General features: G+C 49.5%; 2 protein-coding genes and 5 non-coding genes across 8 annotated transcripts; 4 read left to right on the top strand and 3 right to left on the bottom strand.

The window, feature by feature from the left end:
• Positions 1 to 4,756: 4,756 nt before the first annotated feature.
• Positions 4,757 to 7,652, bottom strand: TMEM107 (transmembrane protein 107). 2 transcript variants are annotated; one of them, XM_012457550.3, is made up of 5 exons: positions 7,440 to 7,652; positions 7,197 to 7,264; positions 6,996 to 7,096; positions 5,795 to 5,891; positions 4,757 to 5,604 (listed from the first exon to the last, which is right to left on the bottom strand). In XM_012457550.3, the coding sequence occupies exons 1-5, from the start codon at positions 7,524 to 7,526 to the stop codon at positions 5,505 to 5,507; spliced, it is 453 nt and encodes a 150-aa protein (XP_012312973.2). In that variant the 5' UTR covers positions 7,527 to 7,652; the 3' UTR covers positions 4,757 to 5,504. The 2 variants fall into 2 exon arrangements, with proteins under 2 accessions (XP_012312973.2, XP_012312974.1); XM_012457551.3 differs by having other exon boundaries at positions 4,757 to 5,574.
• LOC135275772 (U8 small nucleolar RNA) lies at positions 4,759 to 4,891 on the bottom strand. The gene has a single exon (XR_010343356.1). It is a non-coding gene; the product is annotated as a U8 small nucleolar RNA (small nucleolar RNA).
• A 3,962-nt stretch (positions 7,653 to 11,614) lies between the features above and the next one.
• TRNAW-CCA (transfer RNA tryptophan (anticodon CCA)) lies at positions 11,615 to 11,686 on the top strand. Its single transcript has one exon. It is a non-coding gene; the product is annotated as a tRNA-Trp (tRNA).
• Positions 11,687 to 12,111: 425 nt separating this feature from the next.
• TRNAS-GCU (transfer RNA serine (anticodon GCU)) lies at positions 12,112 to 12,193 on the top strand. Its single transcript has one exon. It is a non-coding gene; the product is annotated as a tRNA-Ser (tRNA).
• A 218-nt stretch (positions 12,194 to 12,411) lies between these two features.
• Positions 12,412 to 12,485, top strand: TRNAT-AGU (transfer RNA threonine (anticodon AGU)). Its single transcript has one exon. It is a non-coding gene; the product is annotated as a tRNA-Thr (tRNA).
• A 363-nt stretch (positions 12,486 to 12,848) lies between these two features.
• TRNAI-AAU (transfer RNA isoleucine (anticodon AAU)) lies at positions 12,849 to 12,922 on the top strand. The gene has a single exon. It is a non-coding gene; the product is annotated as a tRNA-Ile (tRNA).
• Positions 12,923 to 13,579: 657 nt separating this feature from the next.
• On the bottom strand, positions 13,580 to 15,415 carry BORCS6 (BLOC-1 related complex subunit 6). Its single transcript, XM_012457552.3, has one exon. It carries the CDS (start codon positions 15,373 to 15,375, stop codon positions 14,302 to 14,304), a length of 1,074 nt encoding a protein of 357 aa, XP_012312975.1. The 5' UTR covers positions 15,376 to 15,415; the 3' UTR covers positions 13,580 to 14,301.
• Positions 15,416 to 22,414: the final 6,999 nt, after the last annotated feature.

Here is a 22,414-nt window from a genome sequence, read left to right as displayed (position 1 = left end):
CTAGCCCGTGCGACAGTGTGAGACTCCATCTCAAAAAAAAAAAAAAAGAACAAAAGAAAAATGGTGGTGCTATTAGCATAAAAGAAAAATGGCCGGGCATAGTGGCTCAAGCCTGTAATCCCAGCGCTTTGGGAGGCCGAGGCGGGTGGATCACGAGGTCAAGAGATCGAGACCATCCTGGTCAACATGGTGAAACCCCATCTCTACTAATACAAAAAAATTAGCTGGGCATGGTGGCGCGTGCCTGTAATCCCAGCTACTCAGGAGGCTGAGGCAGGAGAATTGCCTGAACCCAGGAGGTGGAGGTTGCGGTGAGCCGAGATCGCACCATTGCACTCCAGCCTGGGTAACGAGAGCGAAACTCCGTCTCAAAAAAAAAAAAAAAAAAAAAAAGTGAATGTGGCCAGATGCGGTGGATCATGCCTGTAATCCTAGCACTTTGGGAGGCCGATGGGGGTGAATCACAAGACCAGCCTGGCCAAGATGGTGAAACTCCATCTCTACTAAAAATACAAAAATTAGCAAGGCACAGTGGCAGGTGCCTGTAATCCCAGCTACTCGGTAGGATGAGGCAGGAGAATTGCTTGAACCTGGGAGGTGCAGTTTGCAGATCATGCCACTGCACTCCAGCCTCCATCTCTTGCTCCAGATGAGCAAGACTCCACCTCCAAAAAAAAAAAAGAGATCCAAGATGGCTGATCACTAGCAGCTCGGGATTGTAGCACCCAGTGAAAGCGTGGAGAACGAGAGGACACCACACTTTCAGACGAATTTTTGTTGCTCACGGACCAGGAGATTCCCAGAGGGGAGCCCCACAAGTTGCCAGCACGACTCTTGTGGCCGGCGCGGCAGTTCTTGGTGCAGAGTAAGTGGGACTGGGTCCCCTTTTGGCTGACATTTGCTCCGGGAAGGCAGAGTCACCTATTCAGCTGATTGAAGGATGGACTCAAGAAGGGAGCCAGACCGGAGATTCCCGGGCAGAAAAGCACCATCAATCTTAACACTGCTGTTTTGGCCGGCACAGTGAATTGCTTGGATTTCGGCGCTGGGAATCAACAAGTTGGATGTCCACTCAGAGACCTAACTAGAAAGTCGGTAATTACAAAGATGACAGATAAATGAAGGGAAGAAACCAGCCTAAAAAGGCAGAGAATACCCAAAATCAGAACGCCTCTCCCTCTACGGGGGATTACAGTTCCTCATCAGCAACGGAACAAGGCCTGATGGAGAACGAGTGCATTCCATTAACAGAAGTAGGCTTCAGAAGGTGGATGATAAGAAACTTCTGTGAATTAAAAGAACTTGTTCTAACCCAATGCAAAGAAACTAAGAACTTTGAAAAAAGGTTTGACAAAATGCTGACAAGAATAGACAATTTAGAGAGGAATATAAGGGAATTAATGGAGCTGAAAAACAACACGAGAACTTTGCGAAGTGTGCACAAGTTTTAACAGTCGAATTGATCAAGCAGAAGAAAGGATATCAGAGGTCGAAGACTAAATGAAATAAAACGAGAAGACAAGATTAGAGAAAAAAGGATAAAAAAGAATGAGCGAAGTCTCCAAGAAATATGGGACTATGTGAAAAGACCTAATCTACGTTTGATAGGTGTACCTGAATGTGACGAAGAGAATGAATCCAAGTTGGCAAATATTCTTTAGGATATTATTCAAGAAAACTTTCCCAACCTAGTAAGGCAGGACAATATTCAACTCCAGGTAATACAGAGAACACCACAAAGATATTCCTCAAGAAGACTAACCCCAAGGCACATAATCGTCAGATTCATTAGGGTTGAAACGAAGGAGAAAATACTAAGGGCAGCCAGAGAGAAAGGTCAGGTTACCCACAAAGGGAAGCCTATCAGACTTACAGCAGATCTCTCAGCAGAAACCCTACAAGCCAGAAGAGTGGGGGCCAATATTCAACATCCTTAAAGAAAAGAACTTTCAACCCAGAATTTCATATCCAGCCAAATTAAGCTTCAAAAGCGAAGGAAAAATAAATTTTTTTGTGAACAAGCAAGTACTTAGAGATTTCACCACCACCAGGCCTGCTTTACAAGAGCTTCTGAAAGAAGCACTACACATATAAAGGAACAACCAGAATCAGCTTTTCCAAAAATATACCAAAAAGTAAAGAGCATCAACATAATGAAGAATTTACATCAATTAATGGGCAAAACAGCCAGCTAGCATCAAATGGCAGTATTAAACTCACATATATTATTATTAATCCTAAATTTAAATCGACTACATCCCCCAATCAAAAGATACAGACAGGCAAATTGGATAATAAGCAAACCCATCGGTATGCTGCATCCAGACCCATCTCACATGCAATGATACACAAAGACTCAAAACAAAGGGATGGAGGAAGATTTACCAACCAAACGGAGAGCAAAAATAAATAAATAAATAAAAAGCAGGAGTTGCAATTCTTGCCTCTGATAAAATAGACTTTAAAGCAACAAAGATCAAAAGAGGCAAAGAAGGACATTACATAATGGTAAAAGGATCAATGCAACAAGAAGAGCTAACGATCCTAAATATATACACACCCGATACAGGAGCACCCAGATACATAAGACAAGTTCTTAATGACTTATAAAGAGACTTAGACTCCCACACAATAATAGTGGGAGACTGTAACATCACATTGTCAATATTAGACAGATCAACGAGACAGAAAATTAACAAGGATATCCAGGACTTGAACTCAGACCCAGAATAAGTAGTCTTAATAAACATTTATAGAACACTCCATTTCAAATACACAAAACATACATTCTTATCAGTACCACATCACACCTATTCCAAAAGTGACTACATAATTGGAAGTAAATCACTCCTCAGTAATTGCATAGCATTTCATAGGTTTGAGAAATATTGGTTGGCTGCTTGTTTGTTATTTTCTTCCCTTATTCCTTCCTGTCTCCATTGTTAAGCACAATTATTGGCATAAAAGAGGTTTTCAATACCCATTTTTAGACTGCATTCTAGCCTGGGCAATAAAGCAATACTCCTGTTCTCTCTCTCTCTTTCTCTTCCTTTTTCTTCCTCTCCTTCATTCTTTTTTTTTTCTTTTTTCCTTTTAAAAAAAAAAGTGTCTGCTCCCACCGGTAGCATCAATATGAAGAGAATGCTTCTTAGAAATGCTAGATCTCAGGTTCCAACCCAATCTACTGAATCAGCACTTACATTTTAGCAAGGTTTTAAAAAAAAGTGTGAGTGTGGATGAGAGAACTGAGGCAGAGAGAGGGAAAGTGACCTCCTGCCCATCACACAACCAAGAACAGAAAAAAACCGCACTTGGACCCGGCAGGCTGTCTGGCTGCAGAGCTTGTTCCTGTAGTCCTTGCCCTGAGCTAGGGCTCAAATGAGCCAGCTGGAGTCTGGAAACCAGCAGCATCTAGTTGATGTCTGAAAACAAGAGGTGGATGAAGTCACCCGAGGAGTAGTGATCACCGGCACTTATGGGGCAAGCAGAGGAGACAACCCAGTATTATGTCCCCAGTAACTGACATACTGCAGGTACTAAGTATTTATTGAAGGGAGTGGGCCAGGCGCAGTGGCTCATGCCTGTAATCCTAGCACTTTGGGAGGCCTAGCAGGGAGGATGGCTTGAGCCCAGGAGTTTGGGATCAGCCTGGGCAACACAGTGAGAACCTGTCTCTACAGAAAATTTTAGAACTTAACTGGTCGTGGTGGTGCTCACCTGTCATCCCAGCTACTTGGGAGGCTAAGGCAGGAAGATCATCTGAGCCTGGGAGTTCAAGGCTGCAGTGAACCATAATCCCACCACTGCACTCTATCCTGGGTAACAGAGTGGGAATGTCTAAAAAAAAAAAAAAAGGGAGGGCGGTCAACGTACCATATGCTGGAGAGGTCAAGCTCAAGTCTGAGAAGTGAGTGCGGATTTGGAAATGAGAAGTCACTGGTGACAAACAGTTCCTTGGGGGTGTACTGGTAGATATTTAACAACCGACTCTCCAAAAACAAATATATCTATGTATATACATAACTGTATGATAAATTGTACTGTTATAAAGTATGGATAGCAAAAAATTTACAAATAAAAAGGCCAGAAGCAGTGGCTCATGCCTGTAATCCCAGCACTTTGGGAGGCTGGGAGGGGCAGATCACCTGAGATCGGGAGTTCATGACCAGCCAGCCTGGCCAACGTGGTGAAACCCTGTCTCTACTAAAAACAAAAAATAAAAAAAATAGCCGGGCATCATGGCACCTGCCTGTAATCCAAGCTACCTGGGAGGCCGAGGCAGGCAAACCTGTTGAATTCGGGAGGCTGAGGTTTCATTGAGCGGTGCACTGCAGCCTTCACGGCAGAGCGAGACTCTGCCTCAGAAGCGGGGTGGAGAAGAGGAAAGTAAGCAAGTAAGGAAGCGAAACACAGTTCCTATTGAATGAGTATCGCTTTTGCACACCCTAAGGGGAACCACCCGTGTATGCACAACATTACAGTTACCGATGTGCAGTCTTTCCTGAGACGAGGTAAGTAAGCGTCAAAGGATAAAGAAAATTAAAAGTCCATTTTATATTGCTATAACTCCTTAATTCCGGGAAGGAAATTCCTAATAACAGAAAGCCAAATCACAATTTTCAAGCACAGATAAACCTCAACACCACCATGCAACTGAGAAACTTCTAGCTAGAACACAAAACAGGCTTGACAACCATCTATTACTAAGGTTCTAACATTCAACACAAAACGAGGAAAAGAAACTGATCGCCAGGAGAAATCAGATAGGAGCAATCAGGGTGTTGCAAGTCCTGATTACGCAGAGACGTTAATCACGTTTCATGCATCTCCAATCATCATGTTTTATCTGTCCTCCAAAGGAGGAACAGGTAAGGATTATCCCACCTGACGATAATACAAATACAAAGGACATTCCGCACTCGGTGAAAGAGATTTCGTTATAAGCTAGGGTGAGTATAAAACGCGTCGGTACGAGCAACCTTGTTATTTAGCATCCTTCCAATTGTATTGCTATATTTGCTTGTACCTCTTTTAAAATAATTTTTTTCATTCAGCTGCAGAAAAGGAATAAATTATTTCTTCCCAGAATGCTCCAATCACTTACGTGCTGGACGTTCTAACTGTACGCACTTTTATTTACATATCCCCGCCCACTCCCTGCCGTAAGACGTCTACCGTAATAACCAAAGTAGAAGCGATATCAAGTATCTTACGGTCTGCAGGACTAGAAAACGGCGTACGTAGTTTTGTTGTTTTTTTCTTCAATAGTTAAACCATCCCAATTGTCCCCTGAAAACTGTATACAACTCTTGATCTTACTACAAAACATATTTTATTACAAAACACTAAATACAATGCTGATAATCCCATACTCGGGAGGTAATTATTCCAACACATATCCTCCAGCAGAAGCAGTTTCCGAGGGGAAGACTGAAGCCTATGCCTTCCTTCTTCCAGGAATACGAAGCGGCCTCCCCTGTAGCCTTCGACCGTCAGGAAGGTGATCAGAAAGGTTTCTTTTTCAGCCCAAAGATGGCGATGAATAAAGCCATTTCAGTGACAGCTGGAAGGGCACTACCGAGGCAGATGGTAGATTCAGAAATCCTTTCAATATAAATACGCAAATCTCCAAACCAGAGACCCCACCCCTGAAAGTGTAGGGCAGGTGGTATGGGGATGGGGGATGAAAAAGACTACAGGATCTCAGCATGGAGGAAGGGGCCGGGTGGGGGAAAACTTCCAGATTTAGGGTAAACCTTCCTCCCTCATCCCCAAATATTGGGTGCTACCATACCTGCAGAAGACAAAAATGTACCAATACGTAGTGCACTCCCAACGCTCAAATATGAAGAAGGACAGGGCCACGGATGCACTACAGTGAGCCCCAATGGCTTGGGAAGGCACCAGAGTTAAGGAAAGTCTTTGGATCGACAGATAGTGATGGGTCAGAAAAGGTCAGTGGTGGGGTTGGCATCTGCACTCAGGTTCATCGCTTGCTCCCTCACCATATTGCAAGGGCTAGAGTCAGCAGCCCTGACTTCTGAATTGTAGGATGGTCATATGAGGAGAGACCAGAAGTAACTGCATAGATGGGACCTCAGGCTAGCCTACTCCACATCTAGAGGCCAGCCTGGACCCTTCAGATGAGAGGTAAGAGTAGGCTCTCCTACCATGCCACACAGGAGTGCTGACAGCGAATTGATATGCTCTGCTGGAATCAGCCTCCAGTGTCCTAGTACTCCTGGTCCACAGTTCTCTGACCCACGTGCCTCAATTCCTTTGCCATTTCTGAGTTCCCATTGTGCTTTCTACCTTTTTGTTTTTTGACGGAGTCTCACTCTGTTGCCCAGGCTGGAGTGCAGTGGCGCGATCTCGGCTCACTGCAACCTCTGCCTCCCAGGTTCAAGCAATTTTCCTGCCTCAGCCTCCCGAGTAGCTGGGGTTACAGGCGTGGGCCACCACGCACGGCTAATTTTTGTATTTTTAGTAGAGATGGGGTTTCACCATGTTGGTCAGTCTTGTCTCAAATTCCTGACTTCAAATGATCCACTTGTCTCGGCCTCCCAAAGTTGCTTGAAGTAAAGGCGTCAGCTACCGCGCCCACCCCTCTTTACACACTCCTATAGCACCGTGCTTATCACACTGAATTACAGATATGTGTCTGCCTCCTCCTCAGAGTAAAAAAAACAACGGTGGAGTTTTTATTATTACTATTATTTTTGTAGACATAAGGTCTCACTATGTTGCCTCAAGCTATCCTCCTGCCTGGGCCTCCCACACTGCTGGGAATACAGACATGAGCCAACGTGCCTGGCCGAAAACTTTTACTCTCATTTTGGGATTTTAAGTGCCTAGTAAACAGCAGGATTTAGCACATGTTTGAAGATCTCTGAACTGGAGAGATTGGTTACAGCAGACACTATGGTGTCAGGTGGCTGAAGGGAGTCCTGATGGAAATGGGTCGTGTGGGAAAGGTGGGCAGGCAGAAAGGATACAGATGAGGCTCTGGGTGCTGTTGAACATGGAGACTCCTAGAAGGAAACCAGCCAGCTCCACTGCAAAGAGGCCCAGAGTGACAGAGAGCGCGGCCACCAGCCTGCAGAAAGGAATTGGACAGCCTCAGGCCCTTGGACTTCTAAGAACCCTCCACTCCCACCACCTCTTCGTTCTGACCAGCCCATTCCGAGAGAGCTCACTGAATGTCTTGCTTCTCATACTCCTCGGGGGTGAACCTGAGAGGCAGGCAGGCCTGGATGTTGCTGTCCTGGGAGCAGGGCAGAGAGGAAGAGAAGTGAAAAAGGGGCGGGCGGCGAGGCAGGCCTGGAGGCGGCGGGGAACGAGAAGCCTTAAGTGGGTAAGACACTGGGAGGGGGCAAAGTGGGGCTGGGACCACTCCGAGATGGGAATAGGGGCGGACAGATGGCAGCCGTGGGTCTTACCCGGGACCAGAATAAGGTGATGACGACCACCAGATGCGCCAGGAGCGTCAGGAAGCGAGAAGGTACGAGCCCTGAGACCCGGCCCATGGCCCTCGGGGACAGGGGCGGCGGTCTCAGAGGCTGGAAGTTCAAAGAGATCGATTTCTGAAGTCTCCCTGCAAGCGGACAAAATCTAGACGAACGTCTCCTTCCCGCCCGCTCAGGCACCGCCCAGTTACCTTGGTAACCGCGTACGCGGGCGCGGCGCCGCGATCTCGGAAAACCTCGCGAGAGCAGTACATTCTCTAGCTGCTGCTGGCCTTTTCCAGCTTGCGCAGGTCGGGGGTTCCCCGAAGGCGATTCTAACCCAACTGATGGGTACCCGATCTGCCTGCGCAGGACCGACGAACGGAAACCGACCCTGGGTAGCCTGGGGGAACCTCGGCTTCCGCGGTTGCCCAAGCCGGGAGCGGCCCCCAGCCCCCGCTACACTGACAATTGTGGATCTCCTGAGGCCGCCGCCACCGCCATGCTGAGCTGAGGTCCCGGTCCCCGCCATGCCGAAGACTCAGACACGCTCCCCTTCCCCTGCTCCGCATGCCTTTAGCTTCCCACCAAGCTGGGCCTCAGAAACAAGGGTCCCGAACGTGGAGAGGCGGTGTCCCTAGACTGCTCAGCAGTCACAGATTGTCACGGAGCCCCTGGATGTCTGAGGACCCCAGGCCTGAACTTTCCTTGAGGAAGACTGATTTCTCTCAGACTAACTTTGCTCAGTTTGGTGAGGGATTTGCAGAGTGCAAAAAATGGCAGAGCAAGGGGGCCGGAAAGGGTGGGAGTGGATGAAGGGAATGGACAGTCCCTGCATCCCTGGGAGGCTTGGAGCTGACTGGAACGGAAACTCAAATCAGATTTTTTTATCTCTTGGAGGTGCTGGGCCTCCGACATTACCCAGCTACAGTCCAAGAAGCTCTTATCATCGGCGACTTCATGACCTTTGGGCCTCAGCTCAGGTCCCCGCTGATCCGAAAGCTCTTTCTTCTCGAAATACTCAGTAAAGTCCCATCCTCAAGGGTCCTCCCGGCCCATTTCCCAGGAGAACAATCGCTTCCTCTTCCTCACTCCCCATCTCAGTGCCTTTAGGCAGTCTAAACTATAAATAAGCCCGAGGCATTTCTCATTTCTTCAACAAATATTTTTTGTGTTTACTGATTACCTAGTAGGTGGATTCTAGTCAGGAAGATCAATAACAGACATGCAAACAAATCCGCAAGATACTACATGCTATGAAAAGGGAAACGCTACAATTGTAATTCTATAAAAATAATGGGGCATTTGTTCTTAAACTTTATTTTAGAAAATTTAGCGCGGTAGCTCATGCCCATAATCCCAGCACTTTGGGAGGCCAAGGCGGGCAGATCACCTGAGGTCAGGAGTTCTAGACCAGCCTGATCAACGTGGTGAAAACCCGTCTCTACTAAAAATATAAAAATTAGCTGGGCATGATGGCGAGCACCTGTAATTCCAGCTACTCGGGAGGCTGAGGCAGGAGAATCTCTTGAATCCTGGAGGCAGAGGTTGCAGTGAGGCGAGATCGCGCCACTGCACTCCAGCCTGGGCCACAGAGCGAGACTCCTTCTCAAAACAAAACAATAACAAAAAGAACAGGCCGGGTGCAGTGGCTCACGCCTGTAATCCCAGCACTGTGGAAGGTCAAGTCGGGAGGATCACGAGATCTGGAATTCGAGACCAGCGTGGGCAACATGGTGAATACTCGTCTCTACTAAAGATACAACGGGGAAAAAAATAGCCTGGTGTGGTGGTGGCGCGCCTGTAGTCCCAGCTACTCATGAGGCCGAGGCAGGAGAATCGCTTGAGCCCGGAAGGCAGAGGTTGCAGTGAGCCGAGATCAGGCCACTGCACCCCAACCTGGGTGACAAAACGAAACTCCGTCCCAAAAAAAAAAAAAAAAAAAAAAATGGTGATTCTCTGGCTATTACAGACCCAGGGAGATTAGAGAGGAGTCTGCTACAACAATCCAGCAAAAGAGGCTAAGGGGTTGTCAGTGGGATGGGGAAGGAGGGTCGGTCGACAAGGGGATTATTATTGAGAAAATAGAATTGACAGGATGTGGTGACTGGAAGTAAGACAGTAGGGGGAGGGAAGAGTCAAGGATGCATCTCCCAGTCTGGGCCTGGCCACTCTCTGGGAGTGCAGAAAGGCTGGAAGAAGTATGGCAGGGACAAGTGAAGGTATCAGCAGGCACTAGAAATCTGAGTCAAGAGGTGGGAGCCAGATTCAGGAGCCCTCATCACGCAGGAAATAGCTGAGTCCCTAGAACATGTGTAGCCTGAGGAGAGAAAATCTTACCAGAGGAAACACAGGATTTACAGGGAGAACCGAAAAAGAGACTGGAGCTGGGCGTGGTGGCTCACGCCTGTAATCCCAGCACTTTGAGAGTCTGAGGCAGGTGGATCACCTGAGGTCAGGTGTTCCAGACTAGCCTGTCCAACATGGTGAAACCCCGACTCTACTAAAAAAAAAAAAAAAAAAAAAAAAATTACCCAGGCGTGGTGGTGCACATCTTTAATCCCAGCTACTTGGGAGGTTGAGGCAAGAGAATCTCTTGAATCCAGGAGGCAGAGGTTGCAGTCATCCAAGAACGGGCCACTGCACTCCAGCCTAGGGAAGAGTGAGACTCTGTCACAAAAGAAAAAAAAGAAAGGGAGGGAGGAAAGGAAGGAAGGAAGGAAGGAAAAGAAAAAGAGACAGGAGAGAGGAGCCACTTGGGAAGGGCCAGCAGACTAGTGTCAAGGCAACCATGGGAAATGAAGGCTCTTGGAGAAGATGTTGCCTGAAGTTGGTTAAGGCCAGGCCTGAGAATGTCTGTGGCCTTTGACACCTCTGTAGTCCCTGATAACTTTCCAGAGAGCCACTGTGTACAAATTTGGCTTGGATGGGAAGGAATGAGATACAGCCATGATCTCTTGTGCCATCTCGGCCTGTTGAACTCCTTTCATTTTTCAAGAAACAAACGAGGCATCTTCCAGCTCCAGGCGTTTCCCTTCAGCAGTTCCCAATTTTGTCTCACCCAGGGACCTTTAAAAAATACCGATGTTTATGGTGGTCAAAATTAGAATAGAGGCCCGGTGCAGTGCCTCATGTCTGTCTGTAATACCAACAATTTGTGAGGTAGAGGCGGGCAGATCACGAGGTCAGGAGTTCGAGACCAGCCTGACCAACATGCTGAACACCACCACCAACACCCCACCACCCCCGTGTCCACTAAAAATACAAAAATTAGCCGGATGTGGTGGTGCGGGCTTGTAGTCCCAGCTATTCAGAGGACTGAAGCAGAAGAATAGCTTGAACCCAGGAGGCAGAGTTTGCAGTGAGCTGAGATCCCGCCACTGCACTGCAGCCTGGGTGACAGCAAGACTCCGACTCACAAAAACAGAAAAAATTAGAACAGAGATTGCTTCTGGGAAAGGAGGAGTGGGGATCCGTAGAGAAGGGACATGCAAGAACGTTGAGTGATGGAAATGTCATATATTTTTAAAGAATTGTGAGTTGTACAGGTTTATGTATTTATCAAAACTCATCAAAATATATACAAGATTTATGTGCTCTCAAACAGTTGAAATACCGATTTTTTCAAAATTTTACATACCGATGTCAGAGCTCTTCTTTGGACCGTTTAAATCGGAGTCGCTGAACCCGGGGGTTGTGCATGCGTACATTCGAAGGCTCCGCAGGCGATTGTAAAAGTGCAACCGGTGAGGAGACCTGCTGCTGAGGGAGCGAATCTCTCACCCCTTCAGGTGCTCTAGACTCTGACACTGCTCCATCACGTTCCGTCTGGTTCCTACCCTTCCATCCGTTTCTAGGCAGGTCCGTTACCGCTGGGCTGTGAGCTTTGGATTCCCCTGGTGATCAGTTCGGGACCCTCTTTCTGGGCGTTGGCAGAACACTGGGGGCCGGGCGGGACAGACCCCTGAGCCAGGATCCCATAGTCACTGCCCTGGGGTGCCACCCGCCCGACTCATCCTACAGGGCCGCTCGGCGAAAGCAGATACGACCCCGCAGGTGTTCAGAGGGGTAAAAATTCCCTAGGTGCCCATCCATGCCTCGATCACCAAACCCTGGTCTCCTGGCTGTACAGTGGTCATGAGGAGAACTGAGCAACGTTGTGGCTGACCGACCTCGTGGCGCAACGGTAGCGCGTCTGACTCCAGATCAGAAGGTTGCGTGTTCAAATCACGTCGGGGTCAGTGGGGAGTCTTTTCCTTCTCTTATTAACTTCCTTTATTTTAAACTACAGTCGACCTTCGGCGTTCAAGTCAGAGAAGGCGCAATCTCTTTGGTGCCTGAAGCGGAGGGGCTTCTGGCACGACTTTTCGAGACAGCCCCGACTGGGCAGCACAACCGTCTCGCGGAGATTTTTGCGATGGATCCAGGTACCTTAATTCTGGACGGATACCGTGGCTCCTGAGAACAGGAAGAGTTCCAGACCGCTCAGTAGAGGGAGGAGGGTCGGGCAATCACGCAGGGGAGAAGATCCGTCTCCGATTTGCGAGTCTTCTTTCCAGTGCTGAACGAGTTCCCCTAAAATGTACAGACTTCACGAGAGGCGAGCCCCACAGGCAGGAATAAGAGTTCAGGTCCCAGAGATGAGAGACCCAAGTGTCTGCCTGCAGACGAGGTGGCCGAGTGGTTAAGGCGATGGACTGCTAATCCATTGTGCTCTGCACGCGTGGGTTCGAATCCCATCCTCGTCGGCGGGAAATGCTGTGGTTTGAATTCAGTTTTGTAGCATAAAAACTAGGATTTCTCTTGTTACTCCCAGTGACTCCATTCAGTTTCCGTGTCTTTCCCAACTGCATCCGTGCATTCCGCTTTTCCCAATGCATCCGAGTGTTACGTGACACTTTTGTATTCATTCGCTGCAATTGAGCTGACCTGGCCAAGGAAATAAGATGCCACCTTCTCTTCCGGCGGCGCCGTGGCTTAGTTGGTTAAAGCGCCTGTCTAGTAAACAGGAGATCCTGGGTTCGAATCCCAGCGGTGCCTCTGTGTTTCTCCACGCTTTTGCCAACACTAAACTCTGCGAGGAGAGTTGCAGAGCCTCATAGCTTCCAGCCTATAAGATTTACTCACGTGACCACCTATCCTCTCTCGGTGCAGCTGCCGCATGCTGTTAGGTTTTTTGCCCTTCGTGCACATCGTACTTGAGCCTCGATCTGCAATTACACCAGTCGCATCATTTGTACTTGCCAGTACTATGGGTTGTCTGTTACTCTTCTAGGTGCTCAGCTAGTCAGTTTTCGTATTCTGTTTTCATTTATCGTAAAGCAGTCCTACAACTAAAGGTTTTTCCCTAGAGGACTGAACAAGAAGTTTTCATAGCTTCATTTTAAAACCTGCTTCTCAACTGGCCGGTTAGCTCAGTTGGTTAGAGCGTGGTGCTAATAACGCCAAGGTCGCGGGTTCGATCCCCGTACGGGCCAGGCTTCTGAAACTTTTCAGAAGTCTGAATCCTATCTCCCTTTTAGAGCCAGATAACGTTACTGGGTAACACTAGCGAAACATTTCCAATCCCAGAACAGGAAGCGTATTGGAGCTTATTCCAAAATGGGCGTGTCTCCAGAGGAAGGTATTTAGAGAAACGAGTTACTTCGTGATCTCTGCTTCTACATCTTATGGCCATAGTATGTGGCTCCTGAACTTACTGTGTGAATTGTAAACAAAAGGATGCTAGGGTTGGGACAAATCTATCTCAAAGCACGTGGCACTGATCTGCAGAGTGGGAATGATCAGGAATGGAGCTAACTAGTGTTCCCAGTCTTCCTCCGGAGCTAAGATGTTCAATCCATCCAGCCCCTGCCTATTCATCAGGATCTGAGAAGATAATTTTTTCCCCTCCTCTTCTAGAGCACCTTGCTTAGGTTTCTGTGGTTAGTGGATCTCTGGGCCCCTGTGAATGATCATCTGTCTTCACATTTCCCCTCAGACCAGATGCTTAAGAGCGGCAACCATATCCTTCCCAACCGAGCCCGAGACACCCCCACATCCACCCCAGTCCCAGCCCCAAGGGAGCTGCGTGAACAACACCGACCCTCATTCCCATTCCTTTGTCTTATTAATCATTGCAACCCCACACAGACTCAGCCTTCGCAGCAGCAGCACTTTAATTCCACAAAAACCCAGAAAGCCAAAACTGATTAGAACACTCCACAATAGGTGGGATTCAAAACCAGCAACATTCTACCTGAACCCTGAGCGCAGTGAGACGCCTCCCACCTCAACCCCTTGGAACACATTCCTCCTAGTTGCACCCCGGTTCTGGCTGAGCAAGTGGTATGGTAGATGGCCAGAGGGCAGAAGCAGAAGGCTACCCAAGCGCAGGGGTGCATCCGTGCCTGCGGGGGGTTTCGCCAAGGACGACTCAAGCTCCCACAGCCCTTGGCACCTGAGATGTGGCCACTGGAGTCAGGACAGCCACAGTGGAGGCTGGGGCTTCTTCTGTCCCTTTCCCCTGATTACATGTGGGAGTCACGTCCTCACCTTCAAGCAGACCTAAAGCCCTGTGTTCCCAGGGCTGGTGCTCTAGCTAGGGAGGAGAGTTGGGAAGAACAGGGTAGCTACAGATGACCAACCGAATAAAAGCAGAGCAACATCCCTTCCCACCAGGAGAGCTGTTATAACTTCCCCATGTACACCAGCCTAAGGCCCAGCGAGTGGGCGCCGGCCAGCTGAACGCATCTGGAAGAGCCTCCAAAACACAGGCCTCCCTTCAGCGAGCACTTCCCACCAGGACTCCTTGAAGAGTCCTTAGGGTCCTGCTGGGCCCTGCCCTGGCCAGGCCCGGCCTCTCCTGTCCTCCTGGTCACTTGCACAGGGCCTCCAACACCTCCAGAGTACGTCGGATATCCCGGACTTGGCGTGCCAGCCCCTGAACTGGCTGCAGAGCCCGCTCCAGCTCCTCGCAGCGCGCCAGCAGGGTGTACATGCCCTTGATGCTCATGTCCACGGCTTCACCTAAGGAGTCCACAGCGTCGCGGTAGGTCTGGATGCAGCCCACACTCAGTGCCGTCAGCTCCTGCACCGCGCCACCCAGTCCGCGAAGTAGACGGTCCACCCGGCTGCCCAGCTCACGACTCAACCGCTCTAGATCCCGCAGCACGTCAGGGTCGATGGGGGGGATGGCCGGTGTGGGTGTGGCTGCAGCAGCTGGGCAGGGCCGCGCAGGGGTAGAAGGCGGGGGTGGAGGGGCGCCGCTTAGACGGATCTTGAGTTGCAGGTTGTTGGCGACAAAGTGGGTGAGGTCGCCGTGGCGGCTCACTGTGCCCTCGAGCTCCAGGGGACTGGAGATGGTGGCGCGACGTCCGCCGCCCGCGCCGGACTCAGCACTCCCTAAGGACCCGGCGCCACCGCACGCCTCGCTGAGCCCGTCCAGGCTGCGGCTGTCCTGAAGGCGGCTGGAGAACGAGCGGCCGCCTCTGCCGCCCGCGGCCGCCTCTTCGTCGTTGTCTTCCTCCTCCTGCTGCTCAACATCCATCCCGCCGCCTGGTCCCCCTCGACGGCAGTCCCTCCCGGAGGCAGGCTTGCCCTCCGGCGGCGCCGGGTCCTTGTGCCGGGAGGACAGGGGCGGTTCGTGCTCGGCACCAGGAGCCCCTCTGCGGCTCCCGGCCCCAGACGGCGTCCCTTGAGGGCCGGGCTCCTTCTTCGGAGCCTCTCGTTCCGGCCGGTGGACGACGCTGCAGCTTGACGTCTTCGGGGCCGTCCTGGGGTGGCGGTTCGCGCCCCCAACGTTCTCGGCCTCTTCCTCCCCGGACACCCGGAGGCCTGAGGGCGACTCAGAGGACGTTCGGTCCGGCCTGCCGCCGAAGATTGCGGCCTGCTGTTCCGCTACAGCCAGAAGGTCCGACTCCGGCCCGGGCCGCCCCCGAGACGACTCCATACTGCAGGTGGGGGCCGCAACCGAGGAATTGGTTCGCCCCGGCTCCGGAGGCGGTGGCTGCGCCTTTAAGGGGCGTTGGTAGAGGCGCGCCGATTGGCAGCGGCTGACAATGGTAAGGACAGGAAGAGCAATTTGATTGGTCGCGGCGACCAAAAAGTCCCGGAAGAAGAGCTGTTACTGCACAGCGGAACACACGTGAACGCCGGCCGGGTGGAGAGAAGGAGGTGATAGCTGCTCCCGTCGCCCCGCCCTTTCTGAAAGCTGATGGGGCAGATCTTAAAGACCAAGGTCCTCAAATTCCGGAGTCTCGCGGGGCGGGGCGCAGACTCTTTCGGTGTAGAATTGTCCCGCCCACGATGTGCTTAACACACCTAGTGGAGATCCCTCTTGGGGTTCCTAGAGAGGTTCTTGGGATGGGAATGGCATATCCTGTTTGGACCATCGGGACTGAACCTAGTTGACTAAGAAGGAGGAAATCAGAAGCCCAGCATGAGCATGAATAGTCTGCTATGTCTTCCTGGGTTAACAGACCTAGCCGTTGAACTGCTCAGAGCGACCCATTCTGGTCAGCGCAGCGGGCCTTTGGGCTTTCCTATGCGTTTGCCACTCTTCTTCTGTGTCTCTTGCCCCTTCCACATTGAGAGCCGCTCCCCTTAGAGGATGGTGTGTGATTTTGCCACAAGGTAAAATATTAAACAAATGAGATTATCACAAATTTTGATATGTGCTATACAGGAAATAAAGTATTATGATTGAGAATATAAATAAGCGGGCATTAATTTAGATAAGGGTCAGGAAAAACCTCTTTAGTGAGACTTTTAACTAAAAAGAACCAAAAAGATCCAGCCACTCTCCAGGCAGAGGGAAGAAAACTTGAGCTACCTCTCAGAGCCAAAGAAGTCTTGACATAGTCAAGAAACTGAGGTGGGGGTGGGCAGGAGACATTGGAACCAAAACACAATCTGCAAGGGGTAAAATTTCGAGTCAAGGGGCTGAACAGGCAGGCAGGGGCCACCTCATACAGGGGGCCTTGTAGTTCCTGTTAGGGAATGGAAATTTCTTTTTCTTTTTTTTTTTTTTGAGATGTAGTCTCCCTCCGTCGCCCAGGCTGGAGTGCAATGCTGTCATCTCGGCTCACTGCAACCTCTGCCTCCCAGTTTCAAGCAATTCTCTTGCCTCAGGCTCCCGAGTAACTGGGATTACAGTACAGACAGTTTCACCATGTTGGCCAGGCTGGTCTCAAACTCCAGATCTCAGGTGATTCGCCCGCCTCAGCCTCCCAAAGTGCTGGGATTACAGGCGTGAGCCACTGCACCCGGCCCAGAGATTTCTTCTAAATACAGTGGTGCAGCAAACATTGGAAAGGCTGTAAATTGCAACACATAGCCAAAGCCATGAGACATTAGTATTTTTATTTATTTATTTAAAGACGGAGGCTTACTCTGTCACCCAGGCTGGAGTGCAGTGGCACAATCTCGGCTCACTGCAACCTCCGCCCCCTGGGTTCAAGCGATTCTCCTGCCTGAGCCTCCCAAGTACGTGGGATTACAAGCACCCGCCAACATACCTGTTGGGTACCAGCCCCAACCCCGTACGTGGGTGCCCTTAGTCCCGGCGGTGACTAGCAATTGAAAAAAGGAAATAAAGACAGAGACACAAGAGTAGAAGTTACAGCATGGGTCCAGGGGACCAACACAAGCCTAGGAAATGCATTGGCCCCGAGCTCTGGGCTCCAAACACTTATTATGTGCAAAATCTCTTTGATCTTATGATCACGGAAGGGGAGGGTGAAGGGGTAGGTAAGATGGGGGTAGAGAGAGAGCACGTGAGATCCTTCTAAGACATGCTGAACTAGTACTCTGAGTTTATCAACAGTGGTTACCAAGGTGCAAGTCTGACCACTCCCAGTGCATCAATGGGCTTTTATCTCCCAAGCATTGAGGACATAGAGCAATTAAAAATCACTCCTTATTCCGAGAACCTAAGCAGAGCCTGAGGCGTTCAGTGATCTCTGCCCTGCAAGGCTTTTCTCTTGCTTGCCAGCTCCCATCTGCAAAGACCCTCCTGGATTTTGTGAGCAGAGGTTGCCTCAGAGATCTTTGCATAAGCCCTCTTTACGAGGCCCTCATGCAATCCCCATGTTGAAAGGGCATTCGTGTAACCAGAGCAGTATTGCCTGCTCTGCAACCACCCCAAGGTGTTCCCTGGTGTTACTGCACTCTCGATGGTCTTTACCTTAGGCCTCCTGTTGCCGCTTGATTTCTAATTAACTGCACCAATAACATAGTTTAGTTCGGCGTATAAACTTCAATGTACTCTGAGCCAAGCAAGGCTTATAATTATTTAGCTAGAATTAACATAAGTCTCCCCCCGGCCATCTTGACCCACATATGCCCAGCTAATTTTGGTATTTTTAGTAGAGAAGGGGTTTCACCAGTTGGCCAGGCTGGTCTTGAACTCCTGACCACAAGTGATCCACCTGCCACAGTCCCCCCAAAGTGCTGGGATTACAGCACACCACCGTGCCTGGCCAGACACAGTATTTAATAAAAACAATTTGCTAACTCTCCTTAGCTGACAAAGGGTGTGGCTGTTTTTTCCATTTGGATAGAGAGATGACTTGAGGCAGTGTCATGCCAGCATTCAGAAGTGCAGCTCCCCGGAACGTGCCAGCACCACTATCCCTAGGTGCCTACCAGGGTCCTTCATCCTTCTGAAGGCAGATTGGCTCAGGGAAAAGCCAACCCTAATGATAGTAGCTCACTCACCACAGCTGAGAAGTCCACAATTGTCAGCTGTCTGTATCTTACAGTCACCTGCAGCTTGACAAAACCTGTCATTCCTTTGCTGTGGGGGGTGGGGGGAACTAAAAAGGCCGGGTGCAGTGGCTCATGCCTGTGATCCCAGCGCTTTGGGAGGCCGAGGCAGGCGGATCACTACATCAGGAGTTTGAGACCAGCCTGGCCAATATGGTGAAATCCTGTCTCTACTAAAAATACAAAAATTAGCCGGGTGTGGTGGCATGTGCCTGTAGTCCCAGCTACTTAGGAGGCTGAGGCAGAAGAATCGCTTGAACCTAGGCGGCAGAGGTTGCAGTGAACCGAGGTCGTGCCACTGCACTCCAGCCTGGGTAACAGATCGAGACTAAAACAACAACAACAACAACAAAAACATCATATATATTTGGGCTGGGTAGATATTCCTTAGAAGATAGGAAGACTTCCCTTGAGAATGGGAAGCTGAGCTCAGGAGAGTGATGTAATGGGATTCATGTTTAGGGATTACTGGCTGTTGTGGAAAATGTTTGCAAGGGAGACCATGGACCAGTGAGGAGGCGGTCCCAAGTACCAGGTGATAGTAGCTCAGCCTAGCACGATGTGGGTGAATGCATTCTAGATGTATCTTGAAGGTTTTATTGGAAAAATGGGCTACCCAACGTCTCTCTGTGGAGGGGAACCTCCTCACTCCCCAACTCCCCATTCCCTGGGGTGTTGGTGCAATGACAGCCAGGAACAGCACGTGACCCAAACCTGGCCAATTAGAGTACTTCATCCTTCTGATTGCAGATTGGCTCAGGGAAAAGCACATGACCCAAGGTATGACCAGTAAAAATCCTCCACAAGTGTTGTTTGTTTCTAGTTTTGTGGAGAGTGCGACTTGACTTTCTGTTCTCTTGAGAACTCAAGCTGGGTGTCAGCTTGTCCATCTTTCATGTCCAGGAGATCACTGTCTATAGAAGGAAAGAATGAGGCTGATAAAGAAGAGAACCAGAGACAGAAGATGAAGAGGCATGAGTTCTGAGAGCGTTTGAATTCCTGTGCCAGCCTGAAGATAGCCCCACCTTTATCTAACTTCGTGTGACTTGGTTCCTGCCCCACCCGCATCGCATCACCTCCCCCGCAAAACCTTGTTTCCTCCTACGGTAACTTCTGTCTCAGTAAATGGCAACTCCATCTTCCCAGCGGCTGAGGCCAAAAACCCTGGAGTTGTTCTTGACTCCTCTTTTTGTCATAATCCATGGCCAGTCCTTTAGGAAATCTTGTTGGTTCTCGAAAACACATCCAGAATCTGACCACTTCTCATCCTTACCATTGCTTCTGCCCTGTTCCAAGCCACCATCATTTTTTGCCTGGATAAATGAAGTTGCTTCCCAAATGGCCTCACTTCTACCCTCACCTCTCTACAGTCTATTCTCAATAGACAACCAGAATGATCCTTTAAAAATATGAATTAGTGGCTGGGAGGGGTGGCTCATGCCTGTAATCCCAGCACTTTGGGAGGCCGAAGCGGGAGGATCACGAGGTCAGGAAATAGAGACCATCCTGGCCAACGTGGTGAAACCTTGTCTTTACTTAAAAAAAAAAAAAAAAGGCCGGGCGTGGTGACTCACGTCTGTAATCCGAGCCCTTTGGAGGCCAAGGCGGGTGGATCACCTGAGTTTGGGAGTTTAAGACCAGTCTGACCAACATGGTGAAACCTTGTCTTTATTTAAAAAAAAAAAAAAAAAAGCCAGGCACAGTGGCGCGTGCCTGTAGTCCCAGCTGCTTGGGAGGTTGAGGCTGGAGGATCACTTGAGTCCAGGAGTTCTGGGCTGTAGTGAGCTATGCCGATGGGGTGTCGCACTAAGTTCAGCATCAATATGGTGACCTCCCGGGAGCGGTGGATCACCAGTTGCTTAAAGAGGAGTGAACCGGCCCAAGTCTGAAACGGAGCAGGTCAAAGCTCCGTGCTGATCATTAGTGGGATTGCGCCTGTGAATAGCCACTGCACTCCAGCCTGGGCTACATAGCGAGACCCCATCTCTTAAAAAGAAAAAAAATTTTTTAAATACAAAAAATTAGTTGGGTGTGGTGGCCCACAACTGTAATCCCAGCTACTTGGGAGGCTGAAGCAGAAGAATCGCTTGAACCCGAGATCGTGCTATTGCACTTAAGCCTGGGCAAAAAGAGTGAAACTCTGTCTCAAAAAAAAAAAAGTACCATGAGGCCAGTGGTCTGCTTGACGCTTCTTCCTCTCTCTCTCTCTGGGGCTGACATCTCGCTTGTCTTCCTTTCACCCCTCAGCAGGTGGATGTTTATCATATATAGCTCTGTAGCAAGTGACAGAAAACAAAACTTGAAACGACGAAAACAACAAGGAGAACTTACTATGTCATGCAGTAATGGTCTCAAGACAAAGTGAGCTTCAGAGAAGCCTGGATTCAGTAATCTAAGGCAATTTCAAGGACCTGGTTACTATCTGTGGGGGCAGCTTCATCCCGAGTGCGTTTCTTCATGGTGGTTAAAATGGTTATGTCATTTGTCATTCTTTTTGGCCTCCTATGATATGAATCCCAGTGTTTGAGCACTCTTCCACCTCATGAGGCAGAGCCCATCTCCCATTACAAAAGCTCAAATGCCTAATAGTCCTATTTGTTTGTTGGAGACAGAGTTTCGCTCTTGTTGCCCAGGCTGGAATGCAGTGGTGCAATCTTGGCTCACTGCAACCTCTGCCTCTCGGGTTCAAACAGTTCTCCTGCCTCACCTCTCAAGTAGCTGGGGTTAGAGGCATGTGCCACCACGCCTGGCTAATTTTGTATTTTTAGTAGAGACGGGGGTTTCACCATGTTGGTCAGGCTGGTCTTGAACTCCTGAGGTCAGGTAATCCACCAGCCTCACCCTCCTAAAGTGCTAGGATTAAAGGCATGAGCCACCCCAACCGGCTGTTTTTATATGTTTAAATGGTTGAAAAATAATCTAAAGAATATGAAAGTTGGCTGGGCACGGTGGCTCACGCCTGTAATCCCAGCACTTTGGGAGAAGGAGGCGGTTGGATCACTTGAGGCCAGGAGTTCAAGATCAGCCTGTCCAACATGGCAAAAACCCCATCTCTACAAAAAGTACAAAAATTAGCCGGGCATGGTGGTGTGTGCCTGTAGTCTCAGCTACTCGGGAGGCTGAGGCAGGGGAATCGCTTGAACCCGGGAGGTGGAGGAAATTTCGGTAAGCCGAGATTGCACCATTGCACTCCAGCCTCGGCAACAAGAGCAAAACTTCGTCTCAAAAAAAAACCTGTAGAGTCTATAAATTTTCCGTGTTTGAGACGACACACCCAGCTAATTTTGTATTTTTAGTAGACACGGTGTTTCTCCATTTTGGGCAGGCTGGTCTCGAACTCATTACTGGCGTGAGCCACCGCGCCCGGCCCCCGAGAAGTTTTTAAACAAGCGCAGTGAAAGGGCAAGATGGCTGAATTTGATCGGTATATGACCTTCCTGGCGGGTCGCTGGACCAGGAAGGGCGAATTGCCCCTAATGAGCATGCGCTGGACTTTGGTAGACACACTGCGCATGCAGTCCCTCCCAAACGCTGGCGGGTCACTGCGTCTGCGTTAATCTGAGCTTCAGCCGGCTCAGGAGAGAAATAAAGGGAAGAGGCAGCCGGGAAAGAGGTAGGGGGGTATTAAAAACTCTAAACAAAGCGGAGGGAGCGCTTGATTTTTCAAGTCGCCTGCTTGGTCCTTTTCTAAGTGTTCTGTCTTTTGTAATAAACTCTCACTTTGCTTAAAATCAGTTCTCCCTTCTGCCTGAAACCTTGTCTTTTTCTTATTTGAATTACTGCCTTCGAGAAAACAGGAGCTAGGTTGCTGCAGAGTTGCCACTCTGCAGCAGTTTCCCGGATAGCTGCAGACTTACCCGCAGGTAACAAGGAGTAGGAGTCAGCGTTAAGGGTGTGGGAAAATGGATGTCCTTCATTATTGCCTGTGGGAGTGTAAACCGTCCGCCACTTATAAGGGCATTTTTGGTGATATCTATACACCGTTTACCTGCGTGTACCCAGCATTAACCATCTTTCTCTAGATGCTTGTACCCAGCATTGCCATGTCTTTCTCTAGATGTCCCCTAGAGGACAACTAGAGACCATCACAAAGGTGCACAGAAGGCACGCAAAAGACACTGGCCACAGTGCAAAGCATTGCAAATAATCTGCATGTCCATCGAATAGAAGGGCTTAAAAAAAAACCCTAGGGATATCCATATTAAGGATTATAGGCCAGGCCT

The sequence above is a fragment of the Aotus nancymaae genome, unplaced genomic scaffold (genome assembly GCF_030222135.1).
Source record: "Aotus nancymaae isolate 86718 unplaced genomic scaffold, 86718_ANA_hifiasm-v0.15.2.pri h1tg000018l, whole genome shotgun sequence".
NCBI lineage: Eukaryota > Metazoa > Chordata > Mammalia > Primates > Aotidae > Aotus > Aotus nancymaae.
Note: the sequence above shows the minus strand (reverse complement) of the source record. Positions and strands in the feature narration are given on the sequence as shown.